General features: G+C 42.3%; 1 protein-coding gene across 1 annotated transcript in view; it reads left to right on the top strand.

Annotated features, from left to right (window-relative positions):
• Positions 1-25,633, top strand: part of IKZF3 (IKAROS family zinc finger 3) — a gene marked incomplete at its 3' end in the record, with an annotated part of 75,169 nt that overhangs the window by 38,390 nt on the left and 11,146 nt on the right. Inside the window, exon 3 of the mRNA XM_080714240.1 lies at positions 20,507-20,623. Within this exon, the coding sequence (XP_080570366.1) occupies positions 20,539-20,623 (85 nt within the window). The 5' untranslated portion in view covers positions 20,507-20,538. The remainder of the gene's footprint in view (positions 1-20,506; positions 20,624-25,633) is intronic.

Here is a 25,633-nt window from a genome sequence, read left to right as displayed (position 1 = left end):
TTCATAAAAAGCCGTATATTCTCTTAACGTTTGCACCCTGTTTTGACCAAACATGATAATACATTTTTTTCAACATTTAGAATTTCTCTCTTAGAAAAATAAGACTCAGTTTACTTTCAAATTGGGGACTTCATGTTCTTGATGTTATCTGACAAAATTATAATTGAAAAAAAGAAAGGTTTGTTTTTATGTCAATCCACATCTACTGATTTGACTAAAATCCAGCCGCAACCTCGAAACTGATTACAATTCAGAGACTAGGATTAAACAAATCAACCCAACAAAACCCGTCATGAGAGATCAGACATGACAAAGAGAGGTTTGCTTCCTTCATAGCTCGCTTTTCAAAGTAATGAACGAGGGGTGATTTTGGTCCAAGAAAATCAGAATAGTTCTCTTCCATTACCTTCCAAGTAAGAAACAATAATAATAAGCATTTTAAGATAGGTTCCAGAGGAGCCCAATTTATGCAAAATCTTAACATTTTTAGCCCTAGAAAATCTGCATTTTTTAAATCTGAGATTTCATGCTGGGCATGGTGGCACACACTTGTAATCTCTGCGCTTGGGAGGCGGAGACAGGAGGATAGCGCAGGTTCGAAGCCAGCCTTGCTGGCTTAAGAGACGCTGTTTCCGAATAAAAATACAAAAAACAGGTGCCTGGGAGTGTAGCCTGGAGGTAGAAGGGTTTCCAGGAACCCCAGTACTACCAAAAAAAAACCCCCAAAAAACAACAAAAAATTGGGATTTCATAAGGTATTCTAGTGCTTTAAGTTTCAATGTCTTTGTTTTAAACAGAACAAGAGGAGTTAAAAAGTAAACACTTTAGAGCTGAGCATGGTTTCACATACCTGTAATCCCAATACCTGGGAGGCTGAGACAGGAGGATCACAGGTTTAAGGACAGATTTAACAAGTAGTGAGACTATCACTAACCTAGCAAGACCCTGTTTTGAAAAAAAAATAATAATAAGGCTGGGCGTGGTGGCGCATGCTTGCAATCCCAGGACTTGGGAGACAGGAGGATTGCAGGTTCTCGGCCAACCTCAGCTACTTAGTGAGGCCCTCCACAACTTAGTGATACCCTGTCTCAAAATAAAAAATAAAAAATAAGACTGGGTGTATAGCTCAGAGATAGAATGCTCCTGGGTTCAATCACCCAGTACTGCAAATACGTAAATAATAAAAGAGGGGTGGGGGTGTGACTCAGAGGTAGAGTGCCTCTGGGCTCAATCCCCAGTACCAGAAAAAGAAAAGAAACAAGCTTGGGCTGCTGAGGGTCTAACTAAGTTGCTGAGACTGACCTTGAAACTTCCATCCTCCTGTTCCAGCCTCCCAAGTACTGAGAATACAGGGGTGCACCACCATACCCAGTTTATTTATTTATTTATTTATTCATTTATTTATTATTTATTTATTGTGGTGCTGGGGATAGAACCCAGGGGCATTCAACCTTCCAGCTATACCCTCTGCCCTATTTTTTATTCTTTATTTTTACAAGTGTGCGCCACCATGCCGAGCTCCCAGTTTACATTTCATTCTTAATTCTAGTATCAAAAATTATCCTTACTGCCGGGCGTGGTGGCGCACACTTGTAATCCCAGCATTCGGGAGGATCGCGGTTCGTGGACAGCCTCAGCTACTTAGTGAGGCCTTTGCAACTCAGTAAGACTGTTTCAAAAAAATAAAGAATGAAAAATAGGGCTGCGGATATAGCTTGGAGGTAGAATGCCCCTGGGTTCCAACCCTAGTACCCCCCAAAATATTAGTTTCGTTTTTATTGTTTCATCTGACTTTGCTACAGCCACTTGAAAAGGATGAGATAATTTTGTTTGTTTGTTTGTTTGTTTTGAAACCGGGTCACACTCCTCCCGAGTGCTGGGATTACAAGTGTGCACCACCACACCCGGCTAGGATGAGATAAATTTATCCAAACATGTTCCATGTTCTGGAGTCTCGAGCCAAATGACTAACCCCATTGACTGTGGCATTCATTACTTACAGCCAGATGAAGGTCACAGAACAAAGATTCCCTTCCTACTCCGTTCTTATACCTCACTAACCTCCCTGAGACTAAAAGGGGCCTATTTTTGTTAAACAAAAAGAAACACAACTTAACTTGGAGCCAAACACTGTGCTAAATGGTTCTCATTACATCCCAATCCTTTTATCTGTGACAGGAAACAATCCTTTTTAAGAATACTCTGACATAATAAGTGAATCATAGACCATGACCTTATTTCAGCTTACTAAGTTTAAAAGTACAATAGTCTAGTATTTGGGAGGCTGAGACGGGAGGATCTCAGGTTCATGGCCAGCCTCGACTGCCTGTTTCAAAATAAAAAGTAACATAAGGCTGGAGGTATACTTAAGAAGTAGAATGCCCCTGGGCTCAATCCTTAATGCCACTAAAATAAAAAAAATAGTTATATGGAGTCAAAAGTATCCACGTAGTCTGGCTTTGGTCAGCAATCTCATTTCTAGTGAAGCCCAGTACACCGTCCGTAGGGAGCACCTGTAGCCCGCAAGGGTCACTGAGTGCCCCTTGTGCTCTGCTTCCAGTGGAAAAGCCCTACAAATGTGAGTTTTGTGGAAGGAGTTACAAGCAGAGGAGCTCCCTGGAGGAACACAAGGAGCGCTGCCGGACGTTTCTTCAGAGCTCTGACCTGGGTGAAACCGGTGAGTTTCATACGCGTGTCGGTGAGCATCCGCTCTGCTAGGTGATGGGACATGATAGTAAACAGAACAACAAAAAACCCTGCCCCCATGAACCTTTATTTTGATGGGGACAGATTATAAACAAAATAAATAAGCAAACTGTATATTACAAGGTTGGAGGGTAATAAGTGCTATTTAGGAAAATAAAGCAGGTACTGAGGCATGAAAGTGAGCCTGAGAAAGCTCAACAAGGTAACACCGTAACAGACTTGAAGGCTGAAGGGGGCAGAGAACTAGGGGGCAGCAGGTGCAAAGGCCCTGGGGCTCAAATTTGAAGGAACATAAAATCTTGTGTGACTGGAACAGAATGAGTAATGGGACATGAAGCCAGAGAGGAAATGAGAAGCTGGGTCTTGTCAGACCTTGTAGGCCATTGTAGAGACTTGGACTTTTACCCTCAATGAAATAAAAAGCTTTCAAGGGTTTTGAACACAGGTGGTATCACTGGACTTCTTGTTCGAAAAGCATCACTCTAAAGTTGGCGTGGTGGCGCACGCTTGTAATCCCAGCATTCGGGAGGCTGAGACCAGAGGATCACGGTTTGCAGCCAGCCTCAGCTACTTAGTGAGGTCCTCTGCAACCTCAAAATAAAGGATAGGGTGTATTCATTTCGAGTCACCCCTCCATGCCAGTCTGGTATGGAGCTGTATTTCTATTTTTTGTATTTCTATCTTTCTAATAAACTTCTTTAAATCTTCAAAAAAATAAATAAATAAAGGATAAAAAATAGGGCTGGGGGTGCAGCCCAAAGGTGGAACACCCCTGTTCCATCCCCAGATCGACAAGAAGAAAAAAAAAAGAGAGAGAAAGTATCACTCTGCTAGCCATGGAGAATAGGTTGTACCGGAGATAAAGTTAGAAACTGGGAGTAGTGCAGCCGGGAGGCCATTGCATGAACCCAAGCAAGAGAAAATCGTGTAAAGATGAAGCGTTCTGCTTTTAGATACATAAGTGTGTATCGTTTAGCTAGTTTAAAGGGAGCAGCAGCAGGAGTCCTCACAGGTTGATGTGGGATGTGATGAAGGGCGGAGCGGCCACTCACTGCAATGGCAAAGACTGAGGGCAGTGCAGTGCGGGCGGGGAGCAGGAGAGGAAGACTCGGGCAAAACCTCAAGGATTTTCTTCACATGGGGCCCAGCAGCCACATCCTATCTGGTCAGACAATTTATTGTGGGGTTCCTATTTAGATGTGGGGATTTCCTCTTTTAATCAGTGATTCAAATTAGATGCCTTCTGGCCCAGTGGAAACACTAGATGTCTTGCCACATATCAGCTGCAGTTCTATTTCCTTCCCATTCTTTAGCTGAAGGAAGCTTTCCGCCCCTCTCCAGCCTGGGGTGAAGGCATCGTTTTTTTTGGTTGTATGAGCCAGCTGCTTATTTAGAACAGGGACATGCCCTCGTGGGTGTCTGACATCAATCATTACAGGTGGAGCATTTGAACAGCCTCAAGGAGAAAGATGCCACGAGTATGAAAGAAAGAGTGTGACACTCAGGAAAGATGCTGTGGACCTCAGGAGTGGGAGGGATCCTTGCTTTAGATAAAGGCTATTTGGTGGTGGTGGGTGCTGGCTGGCTAAGTCCTGTCCACTTGCTTGGCTTCTGCTTTTTTTTTTTTTTTTTTTTTTTTCTTTTCAGTACTGGGGATGGAACCCAGAGGCATTTGACCTCCAAGTGACATGCCCAGCCCTAGTTTTTATTCTTTATTTTGAAACAGGGTCTTGCTGAGTTGCAAAGGGCCTCACTAAGTAGCTGAGGCTGTTCAGAACTACAGGGGTATAGCCCAGCGTACAGTTGCTTTTTAAATTTGAGATACAGTTTACATGCTATAAAACTCATTTTTTTGGGGGGGTGGTACTGGGGTTCCTGGAAAAGCTTCTACCTCTGGGCTACACTCCCAGACACCTATTTTTTATATTTTTATTTGGAAACAGGATCTCTTAAACCAGCAAGGCTGGCTTCGAACCTGCACAATCCTCCTGTCTCCACCTCCCAAGCCCGGGGATTACAAGTGTGTGCCACCACACCCGGCAAAACTCATCTTTTTGTTTATTTATTTATTTATTTATTTATTTATTTATTTTGGTGGTACTGGGGGTGGAACCCAGAGGCTTTCTACCTCCGGGCTATACTCCCAGACTCATTTTATATTTTTTTGGAAACAGGGTCTCACTGAGTTAATGAGAGCCTCACTAAGCAGCTGAGGCTGGCTTCGAACCTGCGCGATCCTCTTGTCTCAGCCTCCCAAGCGCGGGGATTACAAGCGTGCGCCACCACACCCGGCTTAAAAACTCATCTTTTTTAAAGTAAACAAGTCAAGCCAGGCATGGTGGCACACTCTTGTAATCTCACTATTTGGGAGGCTGACAGAAAGACTGGGGTTTACAGACAGCCTCGGCTACTTTGTGAGGCCCTCTGCAACTCAGTAAGACCCTGTTTCAAAATAAAGAATAAAAAATAGAGCTGGGGGGTTTAGCTTGGAGGTAGAATGTGACTGGGTTCCATCTCTAATACCAAAAAATAAAAATAAAAATAAACAATTCAGCCAGGCGTGGTGATATACGCCTATAATCCCAGTACTCTGTAGGCTGGGATAGAAGGATGGCAGATTTGAAGACAGCCTCAGCAGCTGGACGTAGTGGCACACATTTATAATATCAGTACTTGGAAGCTGAGACAGGAGGATTGAAGGTTCATGGTAAGCCTCAGCTACTTAGTGAAGCTCTCCACAACTTAATGAGACCCTGTTTTCTTTTCCTTCCTTCCTTCCTTTCTTTCTTCCTTCCTTTCTTTCTTTCTTTCTTTCTTTCTTTATTTATTTATTTTTGTGGGTCTGGGGATGGAATCCAGGGCATTTGACCTCCGAGCTACACCCCCTGCCCTAGTATTCTTTATTTTGAAACAGGATCTCAGGGTCTCACTGAGTTGCAGAGGGCCTCACTAAGTAGCTGAGGCTGTCTGTGAACCATGATCCTCCTGTCTCAACCTCCCAAATGCTGAGATTACAAGTATGCACCACCACACCCAGCTAAGATCCTGTTTTAAAATAACCTTAATTTTTTTGTGTGTATGTGGTACTGGAGAGGGAACCCAGGGGCATTCTACATCCAAGATATACCCCCCAGCCCTATTTTTTATTCTTTATTTTGAAACAGGGTCTCACTGAGTTGCAGAGGGCCTCACTAAGTAACTGAGGCTGGCCACAAACCTGGAGCCTCCTGTATCAGCCTCCCGAATGCTGGGATTACAAGCGTGCGCCACCACTCCCGGCTTTTTCAACCTTAATTGTGATGTTTTTGAGGTTCTTTCCTGTTTCTGTGCTTTATTCCTTTTTTTTTAATTTTATTTTATTGGTGCACTGTATTCATACATCATAGTGGGATACAAACTTTTGTAGACATACATGCACACATCGCCCAGTCAGCCCCCACCCGATCCCCACCCCATTCTCTCCCCATCCCTCCTTCCCATGCTTGGCTTAGTGGTTGACATCTAGTATTATAGCAATTTATCCAAAATTAAAAATGATAATCTCACATAACAGTTTCATTTGTCTGATACCAAGCGTTTGATGATTTAAAGATAGCATTTCAATATTTCTTTTTGCTTTCTTTCTTACTAGAGCATATTTTTTTCTGTTTTTTAGGTGAAACTATCATATATTTATATATTTATTTTTCAGAAAAAAATCTATCCTAATATGGAATATGAATTCTAGATACCCAAAACGATCTTGAAAAAGAACAAAGCTAGCAGATATATATTTTCTGATTTCAAACCATATAAAGCTACAATAATTGAAACAGTGTAGTACTGTTCTAAAGGCAGATATATAGACCATTGGAGTTAAATACAAGCCTAGAGCTAAATTCTTCCCTATATTGTCAAGTTATTTTTGACAAGGTTTCCACAAACATTTGTTGGTGGAAATAATAATCTTTTAACTAAATATTGTTGAAAAATAATAATTACATGGAAAAGAATAAAATTGGACCTTTACCTAATCCCATATACAAGTATTAACTCAAAATAGATAAAAGACCTAAATATAAATCTTAAGACTATAAACTTTTAGGAGAAAATCTGGGTCATAAAACCTCACAACATTGAAATTGGCAGTGATTTCTTGGATATGATTTCAATGGCACAGGCAACAGAAGAATATACAAACTCCCTAAAAAATAAAAGAAAATATTGTATATCCAAAGACAATGTAAACAGAGTTAAAAGTTACTAATAGAATTGGATAAAATATTTCCAAATGCTATATCTGAAGGTATATTAATATTCCAACTAGAAATCCTAAAAATTAACAACAATAAAGGCAAACAATACAACTTAGAGATAGGTAAAAGACTAACATAAATAATGAATCTCCACAGATAACCAATCTTAGTTGTCTGTTGGATGGAAACTCTTGTTTCTCTGGTTCTGGTGAGTGTTACCTATTTCTTCTTTGTAGTTAATCTCTTTGAGTATTTTCTCTAGCGCTGGTTTTGAAGACATAAATTCCTTCAGTTTCTGTTTGTCATGGAAGCTTCTTATTTCTCCATCTAATTTGATAGAAAGTTTTGCTGGATAGGAAATTTTTGGCTGGAAGTTGTTTTCTTTCAGAGTTTGGAATATGTTACTCCAAGCCCTTCTGGCTCTCATGACTTGGTTTGGGAAGTCTGGAGTGATTCTAATTGGTTTGCCTCTGAATGTCACTTGGCCCTTTGTTTTTGTTGCCTTTAAGATTCTCTGCTTGGCTTCCACATTGGTCATTTTGACAATTATATGGCGTGGGGATCCTCTTCTCCGATCCTGTCTAAAGGGAGTTCTATAAGTTTCCTGGATCTGTGTATCAACCTCTTGCTCTATATTTGGAAAATTTTCTGCTATTACTTCCTTGAAGAGATTGTTGATCCCTTTGGTATCACTTTCTTTTCCCTCCTCTATTCCAATTATTCTTAGGTTAGCTCTCTTAAGATGGGCCCATATTTCTTCAATGTCAGATTCCTGCTGTTGGATATTTTTTTCTAGATTAGAAACTATGCATTCATTTTTGGATTGCTCATCTTCTAAGAGCGAGATTCTGTTCTCCATGTGGTCTAATCGGTTGTTTGTGCTTTGAATTGAGGCCTTTACTTCATTAATTGCATCCTTTATCTCTTTTTGGCTCTTTCTGAGTTCTTTTCGAAGCACCTCTATTATTTCTACAGTTATTTTCCTGATTTGATCTTCTAGAAATCTCTGATTTTCTGTTTTATCAGGTTCTGATGTTGTGGGGTTGTGCACATTCATTACTCCAGTGTTATTCCTCTTTCCCATGATTTCGGAGGTTTGTGCCTTCTCTGGGTTCTTCCCTTGGGTCACTATGGCTTCACTTAAGGTGCTCTGGATCTCGAGTCTGTATTATCTCAGACCCCACTACTCCTTTACTGGGTTGTATCACAGAGTCTCCGACCCAGGGAGTCGATAGAGGCTGCTTTAAACTATGGGGGGTGCCAGGTTGCACATTCTCCTATGGTGTGATATCTCTGCCACCACCACTCCCTCACTGGGTCAAGTCCCAGGAGGCCCAATACTGCGATTTCTCCTCTGTGGCCCGCAATTTGACTCACTGTTCTTGAGTACGCAGATGTAGCTGTACTGGACTCGGTGAATTCACTGCTGCTGCCGCCGCCGGTGGCAATATGGCGCCTCTGCCACGCCCTCGGCCATGAGGCTGGCATATTTTTTCTTCTCTGGTTTTGATTTCCACTCTGAATCCCTGCAGCGTGTGCTGAGCTCAGCCACTAGGAGCTTTAAATGCTGTCTGCGCCGAAAGATCCCGCCTGGCTGTTCCGCAGCGGCTCACCTGGCTTGCTGTAGCCGTCCGTTGAGTTCGCCGCTGCCGCCGGCAGTATGGCGCTGCTGCCGCGTCCTCGGGCTCGTGTGTCTCCTCTGTGGCCCTGAGCTCTGTTCTCAGTCCGCTTTCTCTCTGGAGCCTGGTGGTTTTTTTTGTTTTTCTGGTGATGTTGTTTTCTGGCTATGAAAGGCGCTCTTTTTGTGGTAATGGAGATTGGTTGTTAGCGGGACTCTTAAGCCCCGCTTTTCTCGGTCGCCATCTTCCCGGAAGAATGCTTTATTCCTTTTTATGGCTCAATAATATTCCATTGCATGGATTTACCCACACTTTGTTTATCTACTCATCAACTAATGGACATTTGGGTTTTCTCCATATTTTGGCTTGGTGAGCTCTGTTCATTTGTTTGCTTGTTTGTTTGTTTGTTTTTGGTAGTGGGGATTGAACCAAGGAACATTCTACCTCTGAGCTACACCCCAGCCCTATTTTATTTTTTATTTGGAAAAAGGGTCTCACTAAGTGGCAGAGGGCCTCACTAAGTAGCTGAGCCTGGCTGTGAACCTGCAATCCTTCTGTCTCAGCCTCCCAAGTGCTGGGATTACATGCATGTGCTACCCCTGGCTATGAGCTATTTTTTAAAGATGATATATTATCTGGTGAGGAAAAGAAATATAGTAACTCATACTTTATTCTCCTGAAGTAGGGTAGGGAAGATCAGTAAATTATGTTCTACACATAAAAACTTCAAAATTATTAATTTTTAAATTTTTTTGAGAACTGGGAACTGAACCCAGGGACATTATACTTTCAAGATACATCCCTAGCCCTACTTTTATTTTTTACTTTGAAACAAAGTCTCACTATGTTGTGGAGGGCTTCACTAAATAACTGAGGCTAGCCGGGCATGATGGCACACACTTGTAATCCCAGCATTCGGGAGGCTGAGACCAGAGGATAGCGGTTCGCAGACAGCCTCAGCTACTTAGTGAGGCCCTCTGCAACTTAGTGAGACCCTGTTTCAAAATAAAGAATAAAAAACAGGGCAGGGAGGGTAGCTTGGAGGTTGAATGCCCCTGAGTTCCATCCCCAGACCTGCAAAAATGAATAAAAAAATAACCGAGGCTGGCCACAAACCTGCGACCCTCCTGTTTCAGCCTCCCAAGTACTGGGATTATAAGCGTATACCACCATACCCGGCAAAAATGATTGATTTTGAGGTAAGCTTCACCACCTTACTTCCCCACAACCTTTTTGGAATTTTAAATGAGGAATGGCATCAAAAGAAATATTTTAGATATCTTCAGTAATATTTGACGATTCAGGAAATGTTGACATACAAAGTTTGAGAGAACTTGCATTTCATAGGGTTGTTTGATAGATATGTACAACATCCCTTTACGTCTCAGCAAAAAAAATAAAAAAATAAAAAAAAATAAAGGATTAACCAAGTCAGCAATTCTTGATTTCTTTTAAAACAAATAAAATAGCCGGGCGTGGTGGCGCACGCTTGTAATCCCCACGCTTGGGAGGCAGAGACAGGAGGATCGCGCAGGTTGGAAGCCAGCCACGCGCACTGGCTTAGGAGACCCTGTTTCCAAATAAAAATGTAAAAATAGGTCTGGGAGTGTAGCCCAGAGGCTTCCAGGAACCCCAGTACCACCAAAAAACAAACAAACAAACAAACAAAAATAAATAAATAAATAAATATGTTGTAAGGGCAGTTTCAGTTTACAAAACGTGTGAAGTCACAGCTTAATTGAAGATAAATACTGAATGTCAATAATGCTCTTTTATGTTTTAAACAGTTCCCATGATTTTTCCTGAGATCCAAAATCTAAATAATGTTTAATCCAACACAAGCCAGTCCTTTGTTGACACCACTCCCTGTATGGTTTCCTTTTTTTTTTCCCCCTTCTGAAAATTGGGAGTCCAGAGCTGGACGTGGTGGTGCATACTTGTAATCCCCGTGCTTGGGAGGCTGAGGCAGGAGGATCGCACAGGTTCGAAGCCAGCCTCAGCTACTTAGTGAGGCTCTCGGCAACTTAGTGAGACCCTGTTTCCAAATAAAGTATAAAATAGGTCTGGGAGTGTAGCCCGGAGGTAGAAAAGCCCCTGGGCTCCACACCCAGTACCACCAAAAATAAAAAATAAAAAAATTGGGAGTCCAGTGTGGACTACATTCCGAGCCTGACCAACTCGGTGCATCTGAGCCTTCATCTCTTGCGTCTGCAGGATGCTGCTCCTCTCCGGCACCAGGAGCTTATGTAAGCAGAGCTTCAGCAGAGTGTGAGAGCCAACCTTGGGGGAAGGGCCTTGGAGTGAAAGTCAGCTGCTCCCCACTCCAAAGTACGAAGGTGTTGGGCAGCAGGACTTCTGATCTTTATAATAATTTTATTGTATATAGATAGCATATATTAAGTTTTCCATGTGGAAGGCTCCGTAATCAGAACTGTTTCTAACTATGAGTAAAAGGTAAGTTCCTACCTTGAAGAAACTCACAATCCAACAAGACAGAAGTGGTCACATCTGTAATCCCAGTACTTAGGAGAGTGAGACAGGAGGATCAAAGGTCGGAAGCCAGTACGTGGTAATTTCACAAGACCCTGTTTTAAAATAAAATAGAAGGTGGTGGGGGCATGGCGGTGCACACTTGTAATTCCAGCATTCTGGAGGCTGATACCAGAGGATCGAGGGTCAAGGGTCGCAGGCAGCCTCAGCTACTTAGTGAGGCCCTTTGTAACTTGGTGAGAACCTGTTTCAAAATAAATAAAGAAAAAGGGCAGAGAGTGTAGCTTGGAGGTTGAATGCCACTGCATTCCATCCCCAGACCTGCAAAAAAATAAAATAAATAAAATAAAATAAAATAAAATAGAGCTGGGAGTGTAGCTCAGAGGTAGAACCCTCCTTCTAGGTTTCAATCAGTACCTCACACACAAAATTACTCTGCAGAGGTCTAATAGAGTCACATGAGTTATTGCCACTTCAGCCCAAGTTTCTACACTAGGCATCATGAGTGATGCTATCCAAATTTTCTAGTTCTTAATGATATAGAGATGACCATAAGAATTATAGATGACCATGGACTTTATTTTCTCATTAGCTTGATTTTTTTTTGTGTGTGTGTGTGGGGGGGGGGTTCTGGGGATAGAACCCAGGGGCATTCGACCTCTGAGCTACACCCCCTGCCCTATTTTTTATTCTTTATTTTGAAACCTGGTCTCACTGAGTTGCAGAGGGCCTCACTAAGTAGCTGAGGCTGTCCGCGAACCGCTATCCTCTGGTCTCAGCCTCTCAAATGCTGGGATTACAAGCGTGCGCCACCATGCCCGGCTCATTCATTAGCTTGATTTTTATTCCAAAAAGGGACCAATGGCACCGGGCGTGGTGGTGCACACTTGTAATCCCAGTGCTTGGGAGGCTGAGACAGGAGGATCGCACAGGTTCGAAGACAACCTCGGCTACTTAGTGAGGCTCTCAGCAACTTAGTGAGACCCTGTTTCCAAATAAAGTCTAAAATAGGTCTGGGAGTATGACTTGGAGGTAGAAAAGCCACTGGGCTCCAACCCCCCTACCACACACACACACACACACACACACACACACACACACACAAATGTTCTTCATTCTCCCTGTTCCAGTAGAGATAGTGCAATTGTGAGGGTTTTAGAATAAATTTTTACCAATGTAGCAGACCAAAGAAAAAACTTAAGTCTATTTTCTCAACTGCTACCTCGTAAATAGTATTCCTTTTTCTTGCTCAAAAAGGCAAGTTTTATGTAACTTTTTTGTTAGGGCCTGCCTCGGTGTTTGATAGTCATCTCTTGTTAGACAATCTTATTACACAAGAACGCCCCTTTGTTCCACCATCTATTAGCTACTCACTGACCACACTGTAGAAGAGACAGGAAGTAGAACCTCTTATTTAAGCTCTGTTTAACACTCCAGGACTAATGACAGCTGTATGTGTGCGTGTGTATGTGTGTTGTCAGTAACAGGAGATTGAACCCAGGAGCATTCTACCCTGAGCTACGTCCCCAGTCCTATTTAATTTTGAAGGTTTGTTTTTGTTTTTTTAACAAAGAAGTATAACACCATTGTATAGTTAAGTCCACAATCACTTTGAGATAGACTTTGCATCATGGAAAGGTTAACTACCAACCAAACTACAAAGACTTAAGCAAGGAATACAGGTATCGACCTATTCTATAATTGTGATTTCTATGTTACATTTTTATTATTTCATTTCTCAACATGTTTTAACATCACTTTGCTAGTTAAAATTGTTATATCTGCCATATAGTAGGCCAGTAACATGAAGGGAAATGGATCTAGTGTTACAGTCCTGCTCCTTCTTTTTTTTTTTTTTTTTTTTTTTTTTTGGTGGTGGTGGTATTGGAGTTCCTGGAAGCCCTTCTACCTCCGGGCTACACTCCCAGACCTGTTTTTACATTTTTATTTGGAAACAGGGTCTCCTAAGCCAGCACGCACGGTTGGCTTCGAACCTGCGCGATCCTCCTGTCTCTGCTTCCCAAGCGCGGGGATTACAAGCGCGCGCCACCACGCCCGGCCAGTCCTGCTCCTTCTAAGTGTACTCAAGAATCAAACGTGTGCCAGGTATGGTGGTACATGCCTATAACTCCAGTACTTGGAAGGCTGAGATAGGCGAATCACAGGTTCATGGCCAGCCTCAGCAATTTAGCGAGGCCCTCTGAAACTTAGTGAGAACTTGTTTCAAAATAAAGAATAAACAATAGGGCTGGGAGTATAGATTTGAGGTAGAATGTCCCTGGGTTCCATGCCCGGTACAAAAAAAAAAAAAAAAAAAAAAAAAGCATCATTTGTTCCTGGCTGTCATTCTATATCCTTCCCCACCGACACACACACCCCTTGCAACATTAAACCGCCAAACACCACCCAGGAACGGATTTCTCATTTCATCATTTAAACCCATTATCTTGTTCCTTTACTATCTTGCCAAACTCGTTTCCCTCTACTTGCATTTCTGAGATGTGGCGTGGCAAGATTGCAAGTCTAGACTGTGTAAATAGACAGCTGGGTCCTAAACTTGGAGCAGAGGACCAAAACCCAGCAGTCCTGTGTGTGTGAACGTGTGCACTACCTAAATGCCTCTGAAACCCCAAGGACATTGAAAGTATTTCTTTGTGTTTGAAAAGGATGCTCATTTAGTGGGTTTTTTTTTTTTTTTTTGCATTAGTTATACAGCAATTGGTAGGCAAAAGACTAGCATTTGAGGAAAGAAAATGAGAGTGCACCATATTTGATTGAAAATGAGCCTTTACCTAACTTGCCAATTAGAAAACAGGTCAGGTGTGGTGGTGCGTGCTTGTAATCCCAGCACTTGGGAGGCTGAGACCAGAGGATCGCAGTTTTGAAACCAGCATCAGTTACTTAGTGAGGCTCTCGGCAACTTAGTGAGACCCTGTTTGCAAGTAAAATATAAAATAGGTCTGGGAGTGTAGCCTGGAGGTAGAAGGCTCCTGGATTCTATCCCCAGTACCACAAAAAAGAAGAAGAAAAAGGAGAAGGAGAAAAGAAAGACAGAAAACAGGTAACTTGCCAGGTATGGTGGAACAAGCCTGTAATCCCAGTACTTTGGAGGCTGAGACAGGAGGATCACAAGTTCAAGTCTAGCCTCAGCAACCAAGTGAGACCCTGTTTCAAAACTAAAACATTTAAAAAAAAAAAAAAAAAAGGGTTGGGGCCGGGCGAGTTGTCACATGCTTGTAATCCCCGCACTTGGGAGGCAAAGACAGGAGGATCGCGCAGGCTCGAAGCCAGCCTCTCTGGCTTAAGAGACCCTGTTTCCAAATTTAAAAATACTTAAAAAATAGGTGTCTGAGAATGTAGCCCGGAGGTAGAAGGGTTTCCAGGAACCCCAGTACCACACAAAAAAAAGTCGGGGGGATATAGCTTGGAAGTAGAATGCCTCCAGATTCAATCCCCAGTACCACAAAGTATTGAATAAGGAAAGTAAGGAAAGGGAAGGGAAGGGAAGGAGATGAATGATTCCCCAGGTCCATTGAGGGTTGGGATCTTAACAGGTGCTATGCGGACTGATCCAGGGAAAGGGTGCAGGGGAACAGGAGATCTATAGATTTGTTCCAGAGGATTTCTTTCCATTTAAGCAGAGTTGTGGCAATGGGAAGGCCTCCATCCATGCCTAAAATGATCTGTCCACCAATGAACAACTCTGAATATTATTTTCTTAAATGTCAGGCATTGGGTCATTGATTTACAGAATGAGATTTATCTGGAAATGACTGTCAAGACCAGGTTGGCGGATAGGCAGGAGTAAAAAGGGTGATGTTATCTCAGAGGGTTGCCATTTAGTGACACGCCCTAATTACGGCTATTTAGGTCAACGTGTCCACGCTTCAGCATCCTTCCAAATGTAGAGGATGTTGATTACGTGCCTCAAAAAGCTGTGTGTGCCACTGATAAGACTTTAGTAAAATGTAGGCAGTGGCTGCTGAGGGACAGATGGGAGGCAGGCGGGTAGCATAATGCTTGGGGTAAGTGCCAAGTAGTGAGTTAGTCCTGGGGTAGGTTGTGGAGGAAAGATAGGGAAGAATTTTTTTTTTTTTTTGTATTGGGGATTGTACTCGGGGGCATTCTACCTCTGAACTACACCCCGAGTCCTTTTATTTTAATTTTTTAAACCCAGTCTCTGTAAGTTGCTAAGGGCTTCACTAAGTTGCTGAGACTGTCTTTGAACCTGTGATCATCCTGTCTCAGTCTCCCAAGTAGTAACAGACATACACCACCACTCTCAGTCCCAATATGTGCTATTTCTTTCTTTCTCTCTTTCTTTCTTCCTTCCTTTTTTTTTTCCTTCCATGATACTAGAAATTGAACCCAGGAATAGAGCCTAACTCCAAGATATACTCCCCCATCTTTTTTTTATTTTTTGTTTTGAAACCAGGGTCTCACTAAGTTGCTGAGGCTGGTCTCAAATCTGTGATCCTCCTGTCTCAGTCTCCCAAGTACTGGGATGACAGACATATACCACCACACCCAGCTCAATATGTCCTTTTGATAATAAATACAGGGTAGGAAGCAGCTGTGCTTGGATTGAATTGTCTCAGAATTGCTCCAACCAGAATGAACACTTGGAGCTGCCCTGCCTCTGCTTCCAGTCAAACGCCTCCCGCGGTAGCCTTGGAGATGACTTCAGATCCCAGGCTGTGACTGGGATCTGCTTTGGGGCTTTGGGTACTGCCACATCTGGTGGTGGTTTGTGTGAAAGGAAATTATATATGTGTGTGTGTGTGTGTGTGTGTGTGTGTGTGTGTGTATAGTAGTAATATATATATATATATATATATATATATATATATATATATACATACAATAGTTTCCTGTTTGGTCATTTAAACTTATACCTGGACACAATATACTTTAACAAACATATCAATGTCAATCACTAAGCCAAGCATGAGAAGGAGGGAGGGGGAGGGAATGGAACAGGAATTGGGTAAAGACTAATTGGGTGATGTGTGCATGTATGTCTCCACCATCTTGTATTCTGTTAAGATGTCTTACTACAATGCACCAATAACATTTTTTTTAAATAAAATAAACTTATATGTAGGCTGGACAGATTTTCTTTCTTTCTTTCTTTTTTTCTTTTCTTTCTTTCTTTCTTTCTTTCTTTTTTTTTTTTTTTTTTTTTTTTTTTTTTTTTGTAGTACCTGGGATGAAATCCAGGGGCATTCTCCAAACTACACCCCCCACCCTATTTTTTTTTTTTTAATTCTTTATTTTGAAACAGGGTTTCACTGAATTGCAAAGAGCCTCACTAAGTAGCTGGGGCTGGCCGTGAATCGCGATCCTCCTGTCTCAGCCTCCCAAATGCTGGGATTCAAGCGTGTACCGCCACACCCATTTATAGACAGAATTTGACCGACTTCACTCATCGGCAGTGTCCTTATAAGTGCCACAGTCCAAGCGCTTTGTCACTAGTCTAGAAGCTGCCAGGCCCCTTATTCTGACCTTTACTATTTTCATTCATACAAAGAGTTGTTAACAGCTTACAATGGAAGCTATGGTTTACTTCTTTTGTTGTTGTTGTTGTTGTTAGTGCTTGATTTATTTGTTTTTTTAAAAATATGATTTATTTCTATAGAGCCTAGAATTATTTTTGACAATGAACTCCCAAAGTCTAGTAAGCACTGTTTTGTCACCATTCTCTTTCTTTATTCCGTGTGTGTGTGTGTGTGTGTGTGTGTGTGTGTGTGTGTGTGTGTGGTATTGGGGATGGAACCCAGGGGCATTCTACCTCCAAGCTACCCCTTGCCCTATTTTTTATTCTTCTATTTTTGAAACAGGGCCTCACTAAGTAGCTGATGCTGTCCACAAACTGCGATCCTCCGGACTCAGCCTCCCGAATGCTGAGATTAAAAGTGTGTGCCACCACACTCGACTCTTTCTTTATTCATTTTTGAGCCAGGTTTCCTTTTGTCCTGAATTTAAAAAAAAAATACTGAGTTTGTCTGTTATTTTGGTACTGGGGATTGAACCCAGGGGCACTCTACCTTCGGACTACACTTCCCCTCCCTTTTAATTTTTTATTTTGAAACAGAGTCTCACTAAGTTGCTGAGGCTGGTTTTGAACCTGCAATCTTCCTGTCTCAGCCTCCCAAGTGCTGGGATCACAGGCTTGAATATTAAGTTTTACAATGTACTGTGTAATGACTAACACAACAGTTTGTGGTACCAGGGATTGAACCCAGTGGCATTTGACCTCTGAGCTATACCCCCCAGCCCTTTTTAATTTTTATTTGGGAACAGTCTCACTAATTTGCTGAGAGCCTAAATTGCTGAGGCTGGTCTTGAATCTTAATCCTACATCAGCCTCCCAAGTATTGGGATTACAGGCACATGATACCATACCAGGCTGAGTATTTTTTTATGACAATAATAAAAAATAAATAAATAATACTTTGGGTTATGTTCTTAAATGTTGGTTTTGGTTTTTACCTTGGCCGTGCTTGACAGGCTTGCCCTGGAGGTCTTGCTTGCTTATTCCTTGATGCCAGGGAAACCAGTTCTGGGGGCGGGGGGAGTTTACCCTAATCCCTTGAACTGATTTCAATTTCTTCTTAGAAACATTAGAAATGTATGGATACTTCCTTTTAGTTTGGACTTTCTGAAATGCTTAAAGAGCAATGTTTATACTATCACAGCATGTTTGCTCAGGGCAGGAGTGGTCAAGCTTTAACCCTAGGACAGATGAAGCCAGCAACCTGTTTTGTACAGGTTTTTCATATTTTTAAAAGAACTTGGGCAAGCCGGGCATGGTGGCGCACACTTGTAATCCCAGATTCGGGAGGCTGAGACTGGAGAATTGTGGTTCGCAGACAACCTCAGCTACTTAGTGAGGCCCTTTGCAACTCAGTGATACCTGTTTCAAAAGTAAAATAGAGCCGGGCGTGGTGGCGCACACTTGTAATCCCCGTGCTTGGGAGGTGGAGACAGGTGGATGGGTTCGAAGCCAGCCTCACTGGCTTAAGAGACTGTTTTCAAATAAAAATACAAAAATGGGTCTGGGAGTAGAGCCTGGAGGTAGAAGGGTTTCCAGGAACCCCAGTACCACCAAAAAAAAAAAAAAAAAGTAAAAAAGACTAAAAATTAGGGCTAGGGGTGTAGCTCGGAGGTAGAGTGCCCCTGGGTTTCATCCCCAGTACCTCAAAAAAGAAAAAGAAAAAAAAGAACATAGGCAAACACACACACACACACACACACACACACACACACACACACAGAATATAGAACAAATACTATATGTATCCCCCCACAAATTTTTTTTTTTGTGTGGTACTGGGGGTGGAACCTGGGGGCTTTTCTACCTCCGGGCTATACTCCCAGACCTATTTTATACTTTATTTGGAAACAGGGTCTCACTAAGTTGCTGAGAGCCTCACTCAGTCGCTGAGGCTGGCTTCAAACCTGTGCGATCCCCCTGTCTCAGCCTTGAAATTGCTGATATGTTAAGTGTGCACGACCATGCCCAGCTGTATCCCACAAATTTTAAAATATTTACTATCTGACTTTTTACTGAAATGATTTGCTAATCCATGGCTCAGGATGGCATCAAGTGCTAAATTTTTAAATTTTTTTTTTTTTTTTTTTTTTTTTTTTTGTCCTTTTTGACACCAGGGATCAAACCCAGAGCACCACACCTGCAAAGCAGGCGCTTTGCCTCTGAGCTACATCCCGGCCCCAAGAGCTAAAGTTTTAAACCTAAAATTTAGAGACACTAGTATGTTTTTGAACCTTAGACAAAGAGTTTTATTGGGTAATCTTGCTGCACCAAAGAACTATATTATCAGGCCAGGCATGGTGGCACATGCCTGTCATCCCAGTACTTGGGAGGCTGAGACAGGAGAATTTTAAATTCAAGGCCAGCCTCAGCAATTTAATGACACCTTATTTCCAAATAAGAAACAAAATAGGAGCTGGGTGTGGTGACGCACGTTTATAATCCCAGCATTCAGGAGGCTGAGACCAGAAGATCATTGTGCAGACAGCCTCAACTACTTAGTGAGGCCTTTCGCAACCTAGTGAGACCCTGTTTCAAAATAAAGAATAAAAATTAGGGCTGGGGGTGTAGCTCAGAGGTAGAATGCCCCTGGGTTCCATCCCATCCCCAGTACCGAAAAAAAAATTAAAAAAAATAAATAAATAAATAGCTGGGCGTGGTGGGGCATGCTTGTAATCCCAGCATTCAGGAGGCTGAGACCTGGAGGATCGCGGTCCGCGGACACCCTCAGTTACTTAGTGAGGCCTTCTGCAACTCAGTGAGACCCGGTTTCAAAATAAAGAATAAAAAATAGGGCAGGGGGTGTAGCTCGGAGGTCAAATGCCCCTGGGTTCCATCCCCAGACCCGCAAAAAAACAAAACAAAACAAAACAAAAAGATATTTAAAAAATAGTGCCGGGAATGTAGCTCAGAGGTAGAATGCACTGGGTTCAATCCCCTACCACAAAATTAAATGTTGACACTACTTATACATTCTTCTAGTGTCTTGCAACTCTGGCTTTATCTCAAAATCATCTGGGAGCTTTGAACATACTCTTGCCATTCCCTTCCACCATAAAGCCCAAGTTCATTAGTCTTGAGAGGGGATTGGTATAGATATTTCTTATGGGCTTTCCAGGCACTTACTGAGCAGGCCTGTACCGCTCAAGTGTGTATTTGTGGATTGACAATTAGCCCACATTTTTAGGCAGTTTTTATCAACATTATAACAGAAATGCATTACATAGAATTTTCTTTAATTTCAAGACAGCAGCATGGCTCAGGGAAATGTTAACTGAGACCATTTTGAAATGCAAAGAGCATATGAGATTGATCACACAGAGCCCAGAGAAATAGAATTTGAAAGATAGGAACTGAGAGAAGCATACTGAGGGGGGGGGGGGGAGAAAAAAAACCACTCAAAATTTCAATACACAAATCACTGAGTAAATTTCTTGCTATCTGGGTGAGTACATCTATTTTCAAAAGTGCTATTAACATAAACAGAACAGTAAATCTGGGGCACCTTGCTCTTTCTTTCAAAGTTGTTAAGAAGAAGTATGTCAGCATGCAGGTGTTACACATAGTTACTCAGAATCAGAAAGAAGGCCGATGGGGGTTAGAAGATCTCCATCTATTTATCTTTTTGCAACCAACCACGTCCAGGCTGTTTCTTCAAAACTTCCTCTTGCTAATGAAGGTACTGGTTGGGGATGGGTCGGGCCATCTCAGTGTAAGACTGCAAGATTTGAATGTGCCCCGGTGCCAGCCTGGCTGACCACGCCAGGTCCCCCGGGCAGGACTCCGAGCAGTAACACCAGGTACCAACAGCAGAGCATAGACACTTCTTGCAGCCGAGTTCTTTTTCTCCTCGTTGAACAACGTGTTCTTTTCCCTCTTCTTCGTATATTTTTCCAAACCAGCAAGCGCGGAGGCAAGACACATCAAAGCGGAGATGGGAAGTGAAAGAGCTCTCGTTCTGGACAGATTAGCAAGCAATGTGGCAAAACGCAAGAGCTCAATGCCTCAGAAGTTCATTGGTAAGAATGCAAACCTTTTTCCTGCTGCTCTTAGCAGATAATTTGAATGAGATAACGTAGCTGCTTACTCCACAGGCCCTTCCTAGCTTCACCTCTGTTGAAACAAGGTCTGTTGGTTTCCGTTGCACACTTTTCTTTTGAGTGGTTCATTTTTGATAACTCTAGCAAAACGGAGTCAAAGATACTAGTTGAAGAATCTGGACCAGGGAAGATGGGAGCATTTGGCATCCAGTTTCCTAAATGGAGATGGTGTTAAAAATGTTGTTCCTTCCTCTTCGCTCTGAATGACATATGCTGCGTGAGTTTGTGCAACTTACACCAGCAAGATGTTCAAGATAGCTTTTTTTTGTAATCTTTTGTAATTGTATGTTACTTATTGGTTCTGTTATCGTGCTCAAACTTTTTTCATACTCTAAGACATATTGCCATATTTTCTCGAATTCAATCGAGAATTGATTTTAAGGGGAAAGTGGCTAAGCAAAGATGGATTTTAATAGCGCGGTTTGATTTATCCATGTGTCTCACCGAAGTTAATTTTTATGCCATTGGTTTTCACATTGTCAAAATGAAATGACTGAGAAATAATTATGTTCATTAAAGTGTTAGAACTTCCAAATGGCAGGGAGATTTTGCTGAACTCTCCCAGATGTTTACATGCTTGTGACCATGATGTTTAAAATAGATTTGTAGTTGGGAAAGTAGACAGCTGAATTCAATGTATTTGTTCTGTTACAAATTGGAAGTTGATGATACTGAACAAAAATAGTTATCACACAAAAATAGACCTTCCTCAAAATCAATGTTTTAGAAATCTGACAATATCTTTCTTCCAAAGCTCTTGCTGCTGTTCATTTCTTACTTTAGTCCTTTTGTGTTTATTCTTTTTCATAGCTTTTAGAATATCAAATGTCTGTTCTTCTTATTTTTTTAATTTATTTTTGCTGTATTGGGAATTGAACCCAGGGGCATTCTACCTCCAAGCTACACCCCCAACCCTATTTTTTTAATTTTTATTTTGAAACAGAGTCTCATTAAGTTGCAGAGGGCCTCATTAAGTAGCTGAGACTGTCCAAGAACCGTGATCCTCCTGTCTCAGCCTCCTGAATAGTGGGATTACAAGCGTACGCCACCACACCCAGCTAACTTATTTTTATTTTTTGATACTGGGGATTGAACTCAGGGGCATCCTCCTCTGAGATATACCCCCAACCCTTTTTATATTTTGCTTTATAAATAGGATCTCAGTAAGTTGCTGAGTGTTTCAATAAATTGCCCAAACTGGCCTCAAATGTGTGATCATCCCACTTCAGCTTCCCAAGTACTGGAATTACAGGTATGCACCACCACACCTAACTGCCTGCCTGGTTTTTCAATCTGGCTAAATTTTATTCTGGTCTAGATAATGATTTTGTGTGTGTGTGTGTGCGTGTGTGTGTGTGGTGGTGGTGGTGGTGGTGGTGGTACTGGGGTTCTTGGAAGCCCTTCTACCTCTGGGCTATACTCCCAGACCTATTCTTTTTTTTACATTTTTATTTGGAAACAGTCTCTTAAGCCAGTGCAGCTGGCTTCAAACCTGCACAATCCTCCTGTCTCCGCCTCCCAAGCTCAGGGATTACAAGGGTGTGCCACCACTCCCGGCGTTAGATAATGATTTTTACAAGAAGACATTCTATATGACTTCAAAATGATGTAACTTTGTATTTCTGCTTATTTTATTTTTATTAGCTGAAAGTTTTTTGTACACTTTGAATCATGTGAGGATGAACTATGTCACATAACGTTGATACATTACAGGTACACACTTGTAACTCCAGTACTTGCGAGGCTGAGACAGGAGAATCAGGGTCACAGACAGCCTCAGCTACTTAATGAGGCCCTCTGCAACATAGTGAGACCCTGTTTTAAAATAAAAAATTTTTAAAAATTGGGCTAGGGGTGTAGCTCAGAGGTTGAATGACCCTGGGTTCAATCCCCAGTACTGCAAAATAATAATAATAATAATAATAATAATAATAATAATAATATAATAATATTAAAATTTTTTTAAATCAAGTGTACTAACTCACCATCCACATATTTTACTTTGGGCAGCTTATTTTTCTTCTTCTTTTGTGGTATTAGGGGTTGAACCCAGCAGCCTTTACTTCATAGCCATACCCCTAGACCTAATTTTTTATTCTTTATTTTGAAACAGGGTCTCACTAATTTGCAGAGGGCTTCACTAAGTAGCTGAGACTTGTCACAAACCTGTAATCCTCCTGTTTCAGCCTCCCAAGTACTGAAATTACAAGTATATGCCGCCATGCCCAGCTACCTTTTTGAGGGGGAGGCAGGGTGGTATTGGGGATTAATCCCAGGGGCATTCTAGCTCTGAGCTACACCCTTAACCCTATTTTATTCTCTTATTTTGAAATTGAGCCTTACTAAATTTCCCAGGGTTCAAATGGCTGGCAGCAAACCTGTAATCCTATCTGTCTCCAAAATACTGGGATTATAAGGGTGTGTCACCACTCCCTGCAGGGCAGCTTTGTACTGTTTGTTCTTATTCATTCTTATTCATATTCTTTCCTCTCTCCTCTCTCCTCTCTCCTCTCTCCTCTCTCCTCTCTCCTCTCTCCTCTCTCCTCTCCCCTCTCCCCCCTCTCTCCTCTCCCCTCTCTCCTCTCCCCTCTCCCCTCTCCCCCCTCTCCCCTCTCCCCTCTCCCCTCTCCCCTCTCCCCTCTCCCCCCTCTCCCCTCTCTCCTCTCTCCTCTCTCCTCTCTCCTCTCTCCTCTCTCTCTCTCTGTGTGTTTCTGGGGATTGAACCCAGGGGCATTCTCCCTCCAAGCCCCGCTCCTTTTATTTGTTTGTAAACAGGAAGCCTCACAAAATTGTCAGGTCTAGCTGAAAATTTCTTGTCTCCGCCTCCCAAGTACTGGAATTACAGGCATGTGCTACCATACTCCCCTCACTTGTGTTTATTAATTTATCATACAAATGGTAACAAGCTCCAGAGAGATGTCAGATATACTTTATTCTTGTTCCTGGATACTGTTCTGATCTTCTAGCATTCATTTATCTTAACCTTTGAGAGTTTTTTAAGGGACCCCTGAATCATTAAACTGAATCAGCCTTTACAATAGGAAATAATAACATCCAGCAGGCATGATGGCTCACTCCTGTAATCCCAGTACTTGGGAGGCTGAGACAGAAAGGATTGCAGGTTTGAGACCAGACTCAAGAACTCAGCGAGACTCTCGCCAATCTAGCAAGACTCTGTTTCAAAACAAAAAATAAAAAAGGACTGGGAGTTTCACTTAAATGTAGAATGCCCCTAAGTTCAACCCCCAGTTCCCAAAGGGGGAAAAAAATGATAATTTCAGAAGGAAGGCAATTAAAAAAAAAACCATAACCCATGGTGCAGTGTGTGGATGAAGTAATGTAAAGAGGCAGGGCTAATGTTTCTACCCTCTTCTATTTCCTTTCCTCCTCTCTCCCACATTTCCTCTCCAAGGTACCATTTTCTGGAAAGGCTCAGCTGCCAGGGAAACTGGCAGTGTGTGAGGTGTGAGCCTAGAATGAGTCACGCCCTTTAACCCTGGCTGCTGGGCTCGCTCAGACCATCCTTGGCCTCCTTGACCTCTTGAACTGTGAGGATGGAGGTGACATTACACCCTGGGTTGGCTGGCCTTTCCTGGCAGGCTGGAGCTGGTCACCATACTTTTTGTCAAAATATCTCCTAATGTTTTGTGATGTATTACTTTATTTCATTCTATTGATTTGTTTGTTTATTTATTTCTTTATTTATCAGTTCTGGGGATTTAGCCTAGGGGTATTCTACCTCTAAGCTATACCCCTAGTCCTTTTTATTTTTATTTGAAACAAAGTCTTGCCAAGTTTGCTGAGGCTGGCCCCAAAGCTGCGATCCTCCTTCTCAGCTTCTCAAGTACTGGGATCACAAGCATGTACGACCATACCCAGCTTAATGTATTACTGTATTTTATTATTTATTTATTTATTTATTTATTTATTTATTTTTGGTGGTACTAGGGGTGGAACTTAGAGGCTTTTCTACCTCCGGGCTATACTCCCAGACCTTTTTCTATTTTATTGGGAAACAGGGTCTCACTAAGTTGTTGACAGCCTCACTCAGTAGCTGAGGCTGGCTTCGAACCTGCGCGATCCTCCTGTCTCAGCCAGCCTCCCAAGCGTGGGGATTACAAGCGTGCACCACCATGCCCGGCTAATGTATTACTTTATTTTAAAAAAAAAAAAAGTTTTCAGCCAGAGGCTGGGCGTGGTGGCGCACGCTTGTAATCCCCACGCTTGGGAGGCAGAGACAGGAGGATCGCGCAGGTTCGAAGCCAGCCACGCGCACTGGCTTAGGAGACCCTGTTTCCAAATAAAAATGTAAAAATAGGTCTGGGAGTGGAGCCTGGAGGTAGAAGGGTTTCCAGGAACCCCAGTACCACCACCAAAAAAAAAAAAAAAGTTTTCAGCCAGGAGTGGTGGTGCACACTTGTAATCCCATTACTTGGGAGACTGAGATGGGAGGATTCGAGGACAAGCTCAGCAAATAGTGAGAGTCTCATCAATCTCAGCAAGACCCTGTTTCAAAATAAAATAATAAAATAGGGCCAGAGGCCGGGGGTGGTGGCGCACGCTTGTAATCCCCGCACTTGGGAGGCTGAGACAGGAGGATCGCGCAGGTTCGAAGCCAGCCTCAGCTGCTTAGTGAGGCTCTCAGCAACTTAGTGAGACCCTATTTCCAAAAAAAAAATATTTTAAAAAAGGTCTGGGAGTATAGCCTGGAGGTAGAAAGCCTCTGGGTTCCACCCCCAGTACCACCAAAAAAAAAAAAAAAAAAAATAGAGCCAGGGTATAGATGAGGTAGAATGTCCCTGGGTTCAACCCCCAGTACCCCCCACACACAAAGTTTTCATGTTGAAAAGAGCATAAATTAAGATCTCCCTCATCTGTGGTAAACATGTTCCTGAGGTTTTGACACTTCGGCAAACACCAAATTAGTTT

The sequence above is a fragment of the Muscardinus avellanarius genome (assembly GCF_963383645.1).
Source record: "Muscardinus avellanarius genome assembly, chromosome: 16".
Lineage (NCBI taxonomy): Eukaryota > Metazoa > Chordata > Mammalia > Rodentia > Gliridae > Muscardinus > Muscardinus avellanarius.
Note: the sequence above shows the minus strand (reverse complement) of the source record. Positions and strands in the feature narration are given on the sequence as shown.